Source organism: Tamandua tetradactyla, chromosome 7 (assembly GCF_023851605.1).
Source record: "Tamandua tetradactyla isolate mTamTet1 chromosome 7, mTamTet1.pri, whole genome shotgun sequence".
Classification (NCBI taxonomy): domain Eukaryota; kingdom Metazoa; phylum Chordata; class Mammalia; order Pilosa; family Myrmecophagidae; genus Tamandua; species Tamandua tetradactyla.
In genome coordinates, this window is record NC_135333.1 from 111,888,640 (window position 1) to 111,903,379 (window position 14,740).

The 14,740-nt window shown below is 34.8% G+C and overlaps 1 protein-coding gene across 2 annotated transcripts in view; it reads left to right on the forward strand.

Moving 5' to 3' along the window:
* DIP2B (disco interacting protein 2 homolog B) overlaps positions 1 to 14,740 on the forward strand; it is a 340,427-nt gene that overhangs the window by 241,555 nt on the left and 84,132 nt on the right. Inside the window, exons 5-9 of one of the 2 annotated variants that reach the window (XM_077170884.1) lie at positions 5,060 to 5,272; positions 8,214 to 8,369; positions 8,877 to 8,996; positions 11,849 to 12,046; positions 14,174 to 14,265. In XM_077170884.1, coding sequence (XP_077026999.1) covers positions 5,060 to 5,272; positions 8,214 to 8,369; positions 8,877 to 8,996; positions 11,849 to 12,046; positions 14,174 to 14,265 — 779 coding nt within the window. The remainder of the gene's footprint in view (positions 1 to 5,059; positions 5,273 to 8,213; positions 8,370 to 8,876; positions 8,997 to 11,848; positions 12,047 to 14,173; positions 14,266 to 14,740) is intronic. The other variant, XM_077170885.1, reaches the window with a different exon arrangement.

Sequence of the window (14,740 nt, forward strand, 5' to 3'; positions counted from 1 at the left end):
GATCCAGAGTGGTCTGAGTTTTTAAAAGCCCATGCATTAAACCACTTGGCTATATTGCCTTTCATTTTACCATACTGTCAAGTAAATATTTTCTGACTAATTGTGAGTGCCAACAATTGCTGCGTTTGACCTAACTTTTCAAGTAAAAAATAAGTGAAAAAAAATCCCTCTGCTTACCCCAATGTTAATACTAATTAGTGTCGTACAAGTTTTCATAGAGTGTGGGAAAATACCTAGGAAAAAGAAAGTGTTTCAACAGCCCTTACAGGTAGAATTAACCTGGCAAAATTAATAATGGTGTGCGTCCCTTCTCTTAAAAATATCCCAGTTTGGATATTTATTAATGGCCAGATATGGATCACCTTCCAAGTAGGTTCTCAAACCAATTTTTCAGTCCCAGCCCCAGTTCCCTGAGCTTATAGACCTTTGTGGGAAGTTGAAAATCCTTGGGTAGTTCTGAAAGCCTCCCTAACCCATGTCTGGTGAATCACTGCCCACCCTGGTTGGGTTCAGTGCTAGATTAAGCTGCTTAGAATGTGTAGCCTAAAGTAGGTTCAGATTGGTCCTGCCTCCACAGTTAATCTTTTAATCTTCTCTTCTAGTATATGCTTTTACCCCTAGCCTGTCTCCTACCCTTAGGTCTCTGGAAGACTTTCTCTGAAGTTTCAAACTTCTCCCTTGCCTGTATAAACATTTCTTTTGCCTCTCTAGAAGGTGTTTCTACAAGTCTTAAATTCCCCTTTCCCACCATTGCAAGGGAAAATAACATTTTCCTGCCCGACACCACTCCATCGCATCACTCACATCCACCCCAAAGCACACGTTTCCTTCCATGGGCTCCAGAATTTCATTCTAATTCTACTGGTTGTTTCCTTTATATGTTCTCTGAAACTCCAATTTGCAGTCACTTCCCTTTTCCTGGCCTAGTTTAGATGGCATGTTAGATAGTGGTTGTTAGGGGGAGATCTTTCTTTGATTGTATCTTGAATTCTTCACTTTCTATTCTAAATTAATATCTGGACTTCGTTTTGATATTGGCTGTGTGATCCCAAGCACAGGCACTGTCTTTCCAGGAATTTTCCAGCTGGAGCAATACGCCTCAGGTTGTATAGACCAACTCTCAGATATTACCTTTCTCTCACCAAGGCATTTTCACCTCTGTAGATCTTTTTATATTTGTTTTTCTTAACAGTTCATTGAGGTATGGTTGCATACATTAAACAGCACATATTTAAAGTGTATACTTTGCTAAGTTTTAACATATGTATACATCTATGGAAGTATCACTGCAATCAAAATAATGAATGTATTCTTCATCCTCAAAAGTTTCCTTGTAATTCCTGCCTTCCACATTTCCTCATCCTCAACCTTAGGCAATCACTGATTTGTTTTCTGTTTGTTACTATTCGTTAGTTTGTATTTTCTAAAATATTATATAAGTAGAATCATACAGTTGTATTGTGGGTGGGAGATCCTTGTGCTTTTTATATTGAAATTAATCTGTTATTATGTATATCTTTGGTTCCTTTTTATTGCTGAGTAGTAGTCCAATGTATAGATATACTCCAATTTGTTTCTCCATTCATTTGTTGATGGACATGTGGGTTGTTCCCAGATTTTAGATATTGCAAATAAAGCTCCTGTGAACACTCATGTACAAGTCATTGTATGAACATGTTTTCACTTTTCTTGGGTCAACATGGGAATGGATTATCTAAATAATATGGTAGGCCTTTAAATTTTAAAAATAAACATTTTTAGATAAAAATTTTCCACCAAGAAGAGGAGAGTCATTTACACACATGATTAAAGACTGAGAGTACTTTAGCAATTTTAAAAAGTTAGTAAATTCAGGACTTTTCTTGTCTTAAAATCAACAGGCTAATTGGCTATAAATGGATTTTAGGCTTTTGATGACCAATATTAAATTATGCTGTGTTAAAATCATTCCATATTATAAACTGAGGGGCAACCCATGTTGTCATAGTTTTCTCTGTTTAGACATATTATATTCATCATATACAAGAGCTTACTGCAAGGGACTTCAATTATAATGGATAAAGTTGTGAGTTCATGTTCACCCAGAGCAGAATCAATGGGAAAAACAGCTTATTTCTAGTAATAGTAATTTAACCATGCCCACATTTCTAAAAATCCATAGCAATTTCCTTGGTAATTATTGTTCTATAAAAAAAGAAACAAACAAACAAAAAAAGAATGAATGAAAAATACCAAATAAAAAGAGTTTGTTTAAATTTAAAAAAGATTTAGTCCCAGAGCAGTGCTTAATTTTTTGTGATTTTAACACATGATCATCTTAAGCCTCACCCAACTGCAGTTTTGTCTCTGTAAGCTAACAGGGTGGGTTATTCATAGCAATGACTCCATTTCTCAGGTGGCATGATTGGCATAGTATTTTTTCTTCCACCAAACTTTGGTCAATTTCTATCCTACATTATCCCATTGCATGGTTTCCCATTGTGTTTAGAATAGAGGTTAGTTTCCTTAGCATGTCTTAACAACCCTGCTCTTCCTGCTTGTCCAGCCTCATCTTTTATCACTACCAGTTGGCATCCTATGCTTCAGCTCATCTGTTTCTTTCAGATCTTCAAATGTGCTTTGTTTTCTGTCACTTCCAAGCATTATAAGACACTGTTCCTTCTATCTGACACTTCTCCTCCCAGCTTCCATACCCCCATATGCCTTCTAGCTAATTTCTGCTTACCCTTTAAGTCTTGGTTGAGTTCTCATTCTCTTGGGCACTTACCCTGAGCTCCCATAAGTCCTTGCATAGAAGGGGCTATATGTCATTTTCATCGCCATTTTATTCCTACCAACTGCTGTAAAGCTTAATTGTATTTGTTGAATGAATGAACAATCAGATGACCTTCTCAGGTGGATAACTTTACCCCCAAGTCACACACAGCTAGTAAGTGGTGGACCCTAGGGTTCAAATGAAAGACTAATGCCAAAGCCATTTTCTTTCCACTACACTAAGCAACTCTGTGATTAAAGTCTTTAAATACTGAGAGGAACTGGCAAGCAGATAATTGAATTTAAACAATATACCTAATTATATAATTGAAACATAATGAAATCAATTTTCCATCAACCTAATCATGAAAATACCGATTTTACTATCTTTTGAAAATTGAATTATTCTGACTTTAGGCTTACTCAGATTAAAGTAAATGATACAATAAGGACAGCTTGCAAATCCAGTGGAGTTCATGAGATCCCAAAATATATTACTCTGAAAATGCTTTATTCTTAGCGTCGGATTCAGCCATCCCATGGGCCCCTGCTCTTCTTTTTAAAGCATGTTTTCAGAGACAGAAATCTTTCCTTCGTGATACAGTTGTAATGTTAGAATATTTCCTGGAAATTATTCAAAAAGTTTTCCTCAAATAGAGGGTTACAGACACTTACTTTTCTCTGTATGTACTTTCCTTTAACCACTCCCTCCACCCCCTTTTGCCCAGTGGACATCTTGCTTTTAAAGAGCCACATCTTTTGCCACTTAACTTGTCAAAGTGTTTACTCCAATTGCTTGCAAGTACCTTGAAATCCCATGAGTTCACTACACTCAAATCCTTCAGGAAAACCCCTGAGATTGATGTCCCTCCTGTGAAACCCATTGCTCACCGCATTTCTTAGTGTATCTTATTGTGTTCTTTTGAAATAGTCTGTGTGCTTGCGTGTTGTACTGAGTCCTTTAGGACATTGCTGTCTCAAAAGAGCTCGTGTATCTCAGATCCCCAAGGACCTGACATAGTTTCCAACACACGTGGTTATGTAGTACATTTTAAAACAAGCAAACAACAACAACAACAACAACAAAAAACAAAGGGAATCAGTTGTCTTGGGCCTCACATCTCCTTCACTATGAGATAATAAATTGGCAATAGTACAGAGCAGGAAGCAAGGATATAGTAACTGTTTTAGCTTTCTCTTTTCCTCTGGGTCTGCAAACTTTAGCTTTTGGATTACATTCGGTTTTTTGTGGTTCAGATTCCCATTGGCAGGTGGTATCAGTTTTCTAGCCCATATTTATTTACTTGGGTCTTTGAACCACATAGAGCATTATGCCTTACCCTTTCACCTGAATTAGAGTAAAATGTTCTGCAGGACTAACCACAGAATATCTAATTTTTTAATTGAGTGAAACCCAGTTGGTCATAAATCATAATTCTAGAAAATCATTTAGAAAAATTTGTCTTGTTTTGAACCAAAGGCCCCTTTAACTTTTATGCCTCATAAGCATAGAGCCCTGGAATAAATTCCTGACTTTTCTTTCCCTCTGCTATCCTATATTTGGTTGAACTTCTTGTTTTATTTTTTCAACGTGCTTTTCTAATTTAGGCCTTATTTTCCTGAAGTTGGGGCCAGGCTAAATACAGACATCAGTGAATTTCTCACAGTTCTCCTCAGACTAAGAATTAAGGAAAGGAATACAGGTGCTATGCCCTCTCCTGACATGTTTGGAAAGATTACCTGTGATATATGGTCAGCCAGCTTTGCCTCCAGGCTAGGGACTGTATCTTTCTTATTCAGCTTAAGTTCCCTAGCACTGAGTCCATGGTTGACCATATAAGTTGTTGCTAACTAAAATAAGTTTTTATATCTTCCTATTACGGTCATTTCCTTCTAAGTAGAGATAATTAGTAAGTACTTGTAACAACTTATCACAAACTTCTTTAATAAGGAGATGGAGGAAAATGTATAAGTATTTCAGTATTACTTAAAATAGGTAGAGAAACCAGAAGAATTTAGAGGCTGAGTAAGTTCAGAACAGAAAAACAGTGAATAAAGTTTAAATTTTCTTGAAGAATTTTTTTGACTAACTTAGAATTACCTGTAAATATAGGCTGTTTCGTTTTTCCTGGCTTTTGTCCATAGGCCTATCCTGAAGATTCTTAAGAAACTTTATATATTAATCTACCTTAAGAATGCGAATGTTTTGCTGGTGTTAAAACTGATTGTACTATCAGTGAACAGGAACTGAAAGGTCTCTGTTCTAGGCAGGATCAAGAACAACTTTTTTTCTAATTCCACACAGACACATCTTCGGCTTCTGAGGATGAAGGCTCTCTGAGACGCCAAGCTGCGCTCTCGGCTGCCTTGCAACAGAGCTTACAGAATGCTGAGTCCTGGATCAACCGTTCAATTCAGGGATCGTCCACTTCTTCATCTGCATCTTCTACGCTGTCCCATGGAGAGGTCAAAGGAACCAGTGGGTCTCTAGCTGATATATTTGCCAATACTCGAATAGGTAGGAACTGGAGTTAACCAAGAAGTCCAAATTATGTTCCCTCTGGCTCCCAGTATCCAGAAAATAGTTTTTTTTTTTTTAAGGTTTTTTCAGAGTGGCCTGAAAAATAAAATCAGAGAGAATATGACTGTTAATGAGGCAAAGAAGGAAACACCAGCAATACATTTGTTGCAGGAATGATAGGTATTGTCTGCAGTCTTGGTGCACACTGTTGCCCACCTGAAGCCATGGCTATTTCCATAAGCAATACTCAAGCTGCAAGATACAACACCAGTCTTAACATGGGTTTATCCCAGTTGAAGGACATTTCATATATTAAAAGGTGTTAACGCATGCAACATCTTAGATTTTCCCAGGTTGTTGTCTGTGTTCTTTCAAACAAAAACATTAAAACCTCAGCAAATTGTATAGTGAGGTCGTTTTGTCTTTAGCATGAAGACTGGATTTATTGTCCTTGCTGCTGTGATATTGCTGCAACTGGACTGTGCAGGCTGAGTATGTTGGTACTCTATGAGGTACTACCTGCTTTTGCTTGGCTCTGCTTTGTTTTTGTGCGTTAAGAGTTTGTGTTATCTGCAGATACAGATGCTCAGATCTCTGCTTTTGCTTTAGTGGTTGGTTCAAATTGCATTAAGTAATGTATATTAACATTATGTGTCTGCGATACCTTCCTCTTTTTCTTGACTATCAGTTACATTTTTGGTGTCTTAATTTTCATATCAGCAGCCTTTCTATCACTTTATGTATTTAGCTTTATTCTCTGAATGAATTTCTTAAAAGAAAAACACAGAAAATTTTCAGTTCAAGGCTATCATTTTTAAAAGAAAATAGCTACCCTGAGGATGTTATTGCCCAAATTAAAAAGCCAAGTGCCAACAAATAGGTGACTTGACCTGCACTCTTAGCTCTTCCCTATAATTTACAGACCCTCTATAGAGTAGCTGTGAATGTGCATATTCACCACCTTTTCTGTTTTGGAGGGTAAACAGTAGAAGCCATGCTTGATTCAGGTTTTATTTCCATATTCGTCTTAAAGAGAGCTATTTCAGTTGTTAAAAATGTGTCCTAATACTTAGTTAACTTTATCTGAATTTTTGTTAACAAGGTAATTTCATCTGACATCATATTTTTCTTTTGGTTCTACTACTTTGTAAAAAGTAACTGGTTCAGTTGCTCACAAAAGTCATTTTATCCAACATTGTTCTTCCTGGATGTTTGTTCTAACAGAAGTAATCCATGTCCCTGATAGAAAAATCTGGAGATATAGGTAAAAGAAAAACAAAATAATTTATAATCCCACTTCCCAGGAATAACACTTAAGTATTGTCATTTTAGTGTATTCATGCAAGATTTTATTTATATGTGGGTATGTAGGGTTTTGTTTTCACAAAACTGAAACTGTGCTAAACATAATGCTTTCTTAGCAGTATAACACAAACATCTCTATATCATTAACATAGAATAATACTATCATTTTCGTGGTTTCAAAGTATGCCATTGTGTGGCTATGCCCTGATTTATAGCTATTCCCATTATTTTGAACATTTAAGTTATTTCCAGTTTTTTGATGTTATAAAAACTTCCTGGAATTAACATCCTTGAATGCTCAGCTTTGTGCATTTGTCATATTATTTCCTTAGAAGAATTTATTCTATAAGTGGAATTGCTGGATCAAATAAAAGTTCCATTTTAAGCTTTTATTACCAAATTACCCAGCAGAAATGTGTACTGCAGTATACATGTGCTAGTTATTAAAAAACTTAAAAATCAAACTAGCAGTAATTAATAGATTTTTAGGAAACCCTCAATTTGATTTTATGCTCATTGATTTTAGAAATTGTTAATATTGTGCTTTTTTCTTTTTCATGATTTTGAGAGGCTTTTCATTATTATTATATATCATACATTTTGCCTTCTCTACTTTTCTTTTTCTTACTTCTCCACATGTTGTCGTCTACATTTTTTTGTCACATATCCCTGTTGAATGTATGTTTTCCAATGTATGTCATTTGGTTTCTCTAGATTAAGCAGGGTACAATAACACTGTTTAATCACTACTTAAGCAGGGGAAGAACCTTGCCTGTCAAGTGCATCCATGTTACTTATTGATTTCTCTTATTAAAAATTGGAATAGTCTTTATCTCTCTCTCTCTTTTTTTAATCTGGAAACTTGAGAGAGCTAGTATACTCCCCCAATACTATTTTTGTCCTGAATTGAAACATTGTAAATAAACCAACATAATCATGAAGAAATGCTCAAGAGACTAGAATATTAGTAGCCTATATGATCATACTCATTCTGCTTTGATTTTGAGGTCATTTGCAGCTTTCAACTTGTTATGATTAATTTTATAATATTGGATTTCTAGTAGTATATCTGTATAGAAAAAAGTTTCTTAAAAAACATTTGACAGGTGATTCGGTCTTACTGAGTCTTACCCAAGTTCTTGAAAATAATAATTTGGGAAAGCTGATATGCCTTAGCTCAACCTCTTGTTCTCCCATCATATCTTGCTATTAGAATTTGATTTAAACGGTTGTTTTATAACACTTAAAACTTGTGTATGTAGTTGTCTTCCTTAAAAAAAAAAAAAAGATTTTAAAGGTTCTAATTTTTGCTGCTAATGTAATACAATTTTTTTTTTAATATTAAGCTTTAATTTTAGTGTGGTTTTAGGTTTACAGAAAAATTACCCAGGAAGTAGAGTTCCCATATACCACTCCTATATACATAGTTTCTCCTATTATTAACATCTTGCATTAGTGTGGTATATTTATTAAAATTAATTTTTAATTTAAATCAAAATTTATCAATTTTGATAAATTACTAGTAACTAAAGTCCGTACTTTACATTAGGGTTCACTTTTTATATATACAATTCTATGCATTTACCAAATGTGTATGCAATATAATTCTAAATTATGTTTTCTCCCTTTTTAGAGAATTTCTCTGCTCCCCCTGATGTCACTACAACTACCTCTTCCTCATCATCATCTTCCTCAATACGGCCAGCAAATATTGACCTGCCCCCCTCGGGAATAGTTAAAGGCATGCACAAAGGATCCAACAGGTCCAGCCTCATGGATACAGCTGATGGTAGGGGGTTCTTTTGGTAGCTTAATAGGGAAAATAAGTTGAACTGGAAAAATTCATATTATGAAGAGTAGTAGTGCCTGACTGACAGGCCTAGCAGTTGTAGAACTTACATCGTAGTTGGTCTACTAGCAACAGATCTTCTGGAATACCCTTTCTCCCACATCAGCAAAGTGGCATCCTTGACATCTGTTCAAACTCAGTTCATATCTCCCAAAGATGCTTTGAACAAAAAGGAGATTGTGGAAAAAAGAAAAAATTACTATAATAGAAAAGGGGAATTAGGTGAAATCATTAAGCAATGTATTAATAATAGCATGGTATTTGTTCTCTGTTGTCATAAAAATTTGTTGTATATATGTTTGTACCTATTTGGGCAATTGAAATAGAATGAGAATGTGGGCAAAGGGCAAACAAACATCTTTAGAAATAAGAGCTCCTAAGGAAATTGAGGAATTAAAATATCTGTAAAATCAATGACTTTTAACTTATCATTTTTCCCCTTTATAGGTGTTCCTGTCAATAGCAGAGTATCCACCAAAATTCAGCAGCTTCTGAACACTTTGAAGCGACCCAAAAGACCTCCCTTAAAGGAATTTTTTGTGGATGATTCTGAAGAAATTGTGGAAGGTACTAGTAATTAAACCAAGAACATATATTCATTAAACAAATATTTCTTGTGCACTTACTTTGTGCCAGCCACTGTGGATTTACCAGAATGAATAAGACAGTTCTAGGCTCTGAATAGTTGATAGTTCTCTGCTCTTTTTTCCCTAAGGATCATTACTAGTTTAGATCTTAGATGAAAGATAGGAAGAGAAAAGAAAGGCAAAGCAATAACTATAAAGCAGAGGACAATCCTTGGGAATATGATCTTTGAAATTAGGAACTATCCCTAATACATAATTTTAAAAGTTATTTGTATTTGTCGTTATCCCAGGACATGGATGTAAATTTGACCAAAATTGGGCCAATCATCTTTTTTTTTCCTGAACCTTCTTTATATAACACTGTCCTTTTATTAAATTAGGCAGTTAATGCATGTTTATTTTCTACAAGGCAATGCAGTAGATGATGAAGAGGTTCAAAGATTTATGAAAATATAACCACCTTCTTCATGTTTTTTATAATTTAAACTGGTGCTAAAATATGAATGTTGAAAACTTAGTTTAGCCAATAATTATAAATCAACTACTATAGCAATTCGGGGAACGGGAGAGGAATCACTTCCAGCTGTACGGTTAGGGAAAGCTTCGTAGAGGAAATGGTAATAATCGGTGATTTATTCACTCAGTAATTTTTGTTGATATTTATGTATGAAAGCATATAGCTTAGAATTTAATTGGTAACCACCTTAGTAGATTAAATTCAATCTTAGCCCACTTGATGCAAAAGGAAGCAAAAAAGCAATTGACGTATGAGGTAAAGATGAAGTCCTCTTTCTTTAGGAGGCACTGATATCCACTGAACTGTGGACATCTTTCTTGAAACGTTGATCTTCAAGGTGCTCCTGCCAGTGATGGCCTCCGCAGTCCTTCTAGCACTGTTTTCACCAGCCAAAAGAAGGCCAAGGTTTAATAGGAACCATACTTGAACAATTTTATAACTAGGAGACTTATGTCTCTACCATATATAATCTGTCCATAAAAATAAAATAATTTATTTTGAATCACCTACATTAGTTTTTTAGTTAATTTAGTGATATAAGATCTGAGAATATACAAAGTAGAAAGACAGGTGAGACATTTTATCTAGCACAGTGTAGGAAGTGAAATTATTTCATGATTTTTCTGTCCTTGGAAAAATGAATGATAACATTTTAAGTAACTTTCCCAAATCAGTCATTAGATTGAGATATAAAATGCACTTTGTTTAATATTTCACTTGCCCATCTAATACTCATGACTCATTTTGCCCCTTCTGCTTTCTATGCCTCTTCTTTCATCTTCCATTCTCTTGGATAATCCCTACCCATCCTTTAAGATTCAGCTCAGACATTACCTCCTCCAGATGGAAGACCTCATACCCTAGGCTGGGTGATGTGTCGCTCTTCTGCTTTTCCCGTACATTAGCTCTGTCGTGCCCTGCTCATGTTGTACTATGTTTATCTTTGTGTTTGTACATATACGTGTTCCCAGCTGGATTCAAGACACTTCTCAAGGTCATGGACTTTGTTTATCATCTCTGTATTTCTTTCATTTTAGTACTTATTAGACACTTAATAAATGTTCACAGGATGACATGTGCGGTATTTATTTTCTCAGTGTTTATCACACCCGTGCACATAGTTGGGACTCAGTAAATACTTGACTTTTTCCTCTATGTGTAAGTTACTATTCTTGCTATAAAAATGTAGAGTTTTTGTTGTTTTTTTTTTTTTTTTTGCTGTTCATTGTTTAAATAATACTTGTTACACAAAGATTAAGAGGACTTTAGTTTTATTTGTATGAAGGAATATGAAACATTTTTCACCTCCAGTTCCTGGAATGACCTTGTTAATATCTATCTTTAGCCACAGAAAACTTCTTCAAACAAATTTAATTCAGTACCACAAACTGATTGGGTAACCATTATATATTAGACACTATAGGCATTAAACAGACTAAGAACAACCTTCTTCCCTTCAAGAAGCTGCCAGTCTTTGAAGGAGAAAAACTTGTATAATAATAGGCACCATTGAGACTCCTTGACGTTTTATTAAGGGTAGTTTAGCATATGTAGAGTTGGGATTATTAAGGAAGGAATAGTCTCCTCAAGGAATAGTTGGAGATTGCTTCCCAGACAATATGCTGTTTGAGCTGAATCCAAGAAGAATGAGGAAGAGTTCACAGTAGGCAAAGAGACTGGCCTTATGAGATGTGAACAAAGAAATGGAGATGCAGAACATTGTCATTTTTGTGTACGTTATCTGTTTGATTCTTACAATGCCTGTGTGGCACAGTTATAACTATCCCCATTTTACAAGTGAGGAAAACAAGGCTCAGGTAAATCACTTTGCCTAAAGGTCATGCTATTAAAGCGAATGTGAATTTGGGTCTTCTAACTCACAGTTAAAAAATGCTTTTTTCATTAAACCTAACCTGGTGAAGTAGAACTTAGCATTCTAACACCAGACACAAAATGTAAAGATTTAAAAACAAGTTTACCAAAAATTGTGAAATTACAAAAAAGAAATTATACCCTGCTTCTCTCATTGTGCAGTGAGTTGTTTTTATTCAAAATCCCTTATAAGGGTCAATGTTTGTTGCATAAAATATACTGAATCAAATTTAAGGCCCAATTTGTGGATTACTATTTCTAACCATTTCTTTCTTTTCTCGTGGTGGGTTTAAACCAGATAAATATAAGAGAAAAGGGAAAGAGATTTCAGAGAAGAAACCTAAGTTATATCGATTGCTAATTGTACTTTGTTTAAATCTTATTTAACAATAAGAAAATAATTAAATCTTATTTTCATAACTTGTTGGGGTTTTTTGATACAGTACCTCAGCCAGATCCCAACCAGCCCAAGCCTGAGGGACGACAGATGACCCCTGTGAAGGGAGAGCCATTAGGAGTCATCTGTAACTGGCCTCCTGCTCTTGAATCTGCCCTGCAACGTTGGGGTAGCACTCAAGCAAAATGCCCCTGCCTGACTGCACTGGATATGACAGGGAAACCTGTTTATACTCTTACGTATGGTGAGCTTACAAGACTCCAGATCTTTCCTTTTCTCCCTAATAGATCTTCAACGTTTTCGTGGTTGTTTTAATCTTCTTGAATCTATATAAAACATTCATTTATATATATAAAACATAAAATTTGCCTTTTTAACCATTTTTAAGTGTACAATTTGATGGCATTAATTTTATAGTGTTACCTATACCACCAACTATTATCCAGTCTTTTCCATCACCCCAAAACAGAAACTCTGTACCCATTAAGCTGTAATTCCTCATCCCACACCGCCATCCCACCCAGCCCCTGTAACCACCTATTCCCTTTCTGTCTCTTTAAAACTGCCCAGTCTAGATATTTCATGTAATTGGAATCATTACAATATTTGACTTGTGTCTGGCTTGTTTCACTTAGCAAAAGGTTTTCAAGGTCTGTCCCTTATTTAGCATGTATCAGAACTTCTTTCCTTTTTATAGCCGAATAATGAGTAATATTTCAATGTATGTTCAAACCACATTGTTTGTAATCCTTTCCTTTTTTGATGGACACTTGGCTTGTTTCCACCTTTTGGCTTTTGTGAGTAATGCTACTGTGGACATTGGTGTACAGGTATCTGTTTGAGTCCCTGCTTTCTTTTGGGTATATATCTAGGAGAGTAACAGCCAGGTCATATAGTCCTTTGTTTAACTTTTTGAGTAACTGCCAAACTGTTTGCGACAGTCATGCATTGTGTTTTTATCTTGCTGCTAAGCAGTTAGTGGTCATTATGTTTCGGTAGATCTTTTAAATTATTTAACACATTATAAAGGTCTAGATATGGCTATTGCCAAATATCTTCATTTGCTAAAGTGATATTTGCTTGTAAACTAATATTTAACGACAGCAAAAAGAAGAGAGAGACTTTATACGTCCACTGATTTTTTTCACATTTGGGCAGTATTAATGATATATGGTGAAAATCAGATCATTTTATCTAAAAATTGAAACTACTTGTTAATCTTTTGTGATTTACTTCATCCTCCCTTTTACTTATAATATTCACAAAATTTTGTAATGAACGAAGAATCAGTACTTTCCATTTAGTTTTGCATCCCACCTAAGGTTTTTTATTTATTTATTTATTTTTTGAACATGAGCAGGCACCAGGAATCGAACCTGGGTCTCCAGAATGGCAGGAGAAAACTCTGCCACTGACCCACCATTGCCCACCCTTAATTTTCTTTTTAAAGGTATTTTAATACCTTTTAAAAGAATCCATTCATCCCTGGGATGTGAGATTTTGTACTAATTTATTCAAACAGATTCCTTTTTCCTTTCACACGTAGAGCACATTGTCCACAGGTCTAGACACAAAGTAATTTTAAGGAAAAAATGAATTTTATTTAAAGAATTATGCAGGTTAATATGACTTTGAACCTTGGATGTCCCCCTGAATAAGCAGTTTGTAAAACTGACTTGTTACTATAACATAATTTCTCTTTCACTCTCCTCGTAACCTAAAATTTCTAAGTGAAGGGGATGGCGGATGGGGATAGGCATAGGAAGAAGGGTAAAATAGGTTTTTTGTTTTGTGTTTGAAAGCAGTCAGCTGGCCAAGTCTTTGCATGCTTATTTACATCTATGAATATATTCACGTGTTTTACAAAGTTAATTTCCATTTTATTGTCTGTTATTGAATTACAGTGATATTGAATGTTTAGTCATTTGAGTTATACTTTTGCTTTGCAGTTATTTCAGGTATCTAATACCACATATGGAAGTGGTTTTTCATAAAAAGCTTAAAATGGAAGTAGTCTTCTAATTTTCAGTCTTGTGATAAAAATTTTTCCCTCGTTTTAAATGTGATGATCTCGCATCAAATTATTTCTAAGAATATTCAAATTACTTATGAAAAAATTTGCACTATTGTTTAAACCAGGATGAACATCTGGTGATGTTTTATTTTTGTTTGGAAGCAGGACTGGCTTTTGTAAATTAGAGTGAATATAAAGCTTTTCTTGGAGGAAGGGGTTCTGGCACGGAGAAGGTAATATTTGTACAATGCATCATTTGGAAGTGGTCATTGTCTTATCATGTGTGCTGGTGGACTGAATGCTTTCTTGCTGAGATAGGCCTCTTTGTTTTTTCTTTATTTTATTTTCTTTTTCCAGGAAAGTTATGGAGCAGAAGTTTAAAGTTGGCCTACACACTGCTCAATAAGCTGGGGACCAAAAATGAACCTGTGTTAAAACCAGGAGACAGGGTAATTTTTTTTTTTTTAAGGGAGGTGGTGTATTATTCTTTTCTGATATGTACACTCTGAATTTTTAATATTCAGTAGGAAGGTTTATATAATTTTAGTCCCAACCCAGACTAGCACAATGCTAAGTGATAATAAAATTCATTTGTTGAAGCAAATTCAAATGTCCCTTTCTATAGTTATTAATCAGTAAACTCTTGAGGTGCTAATAGAAAGAACAGATAAGCCTAAGTCTTTTAAGAAATAAGAAGTTTAATACTTTAGAGAACAAAAATAGTAAGAGATTTATTCTTTGATTTTTTTTCCTTTACAACATGCCCCATAAAACATTTAGAACAATTTTCTGTGGTTTTATTTAGAGAGGGATGGATTCTTCTTACTTTTAAGAGAAAGTGAATTACCATCATTTTATTTCTTCTTTAAAAGGAGGTGGCATTTTTCTTTTTCATACACTTTTTAATTTTTATGGTTAAATATT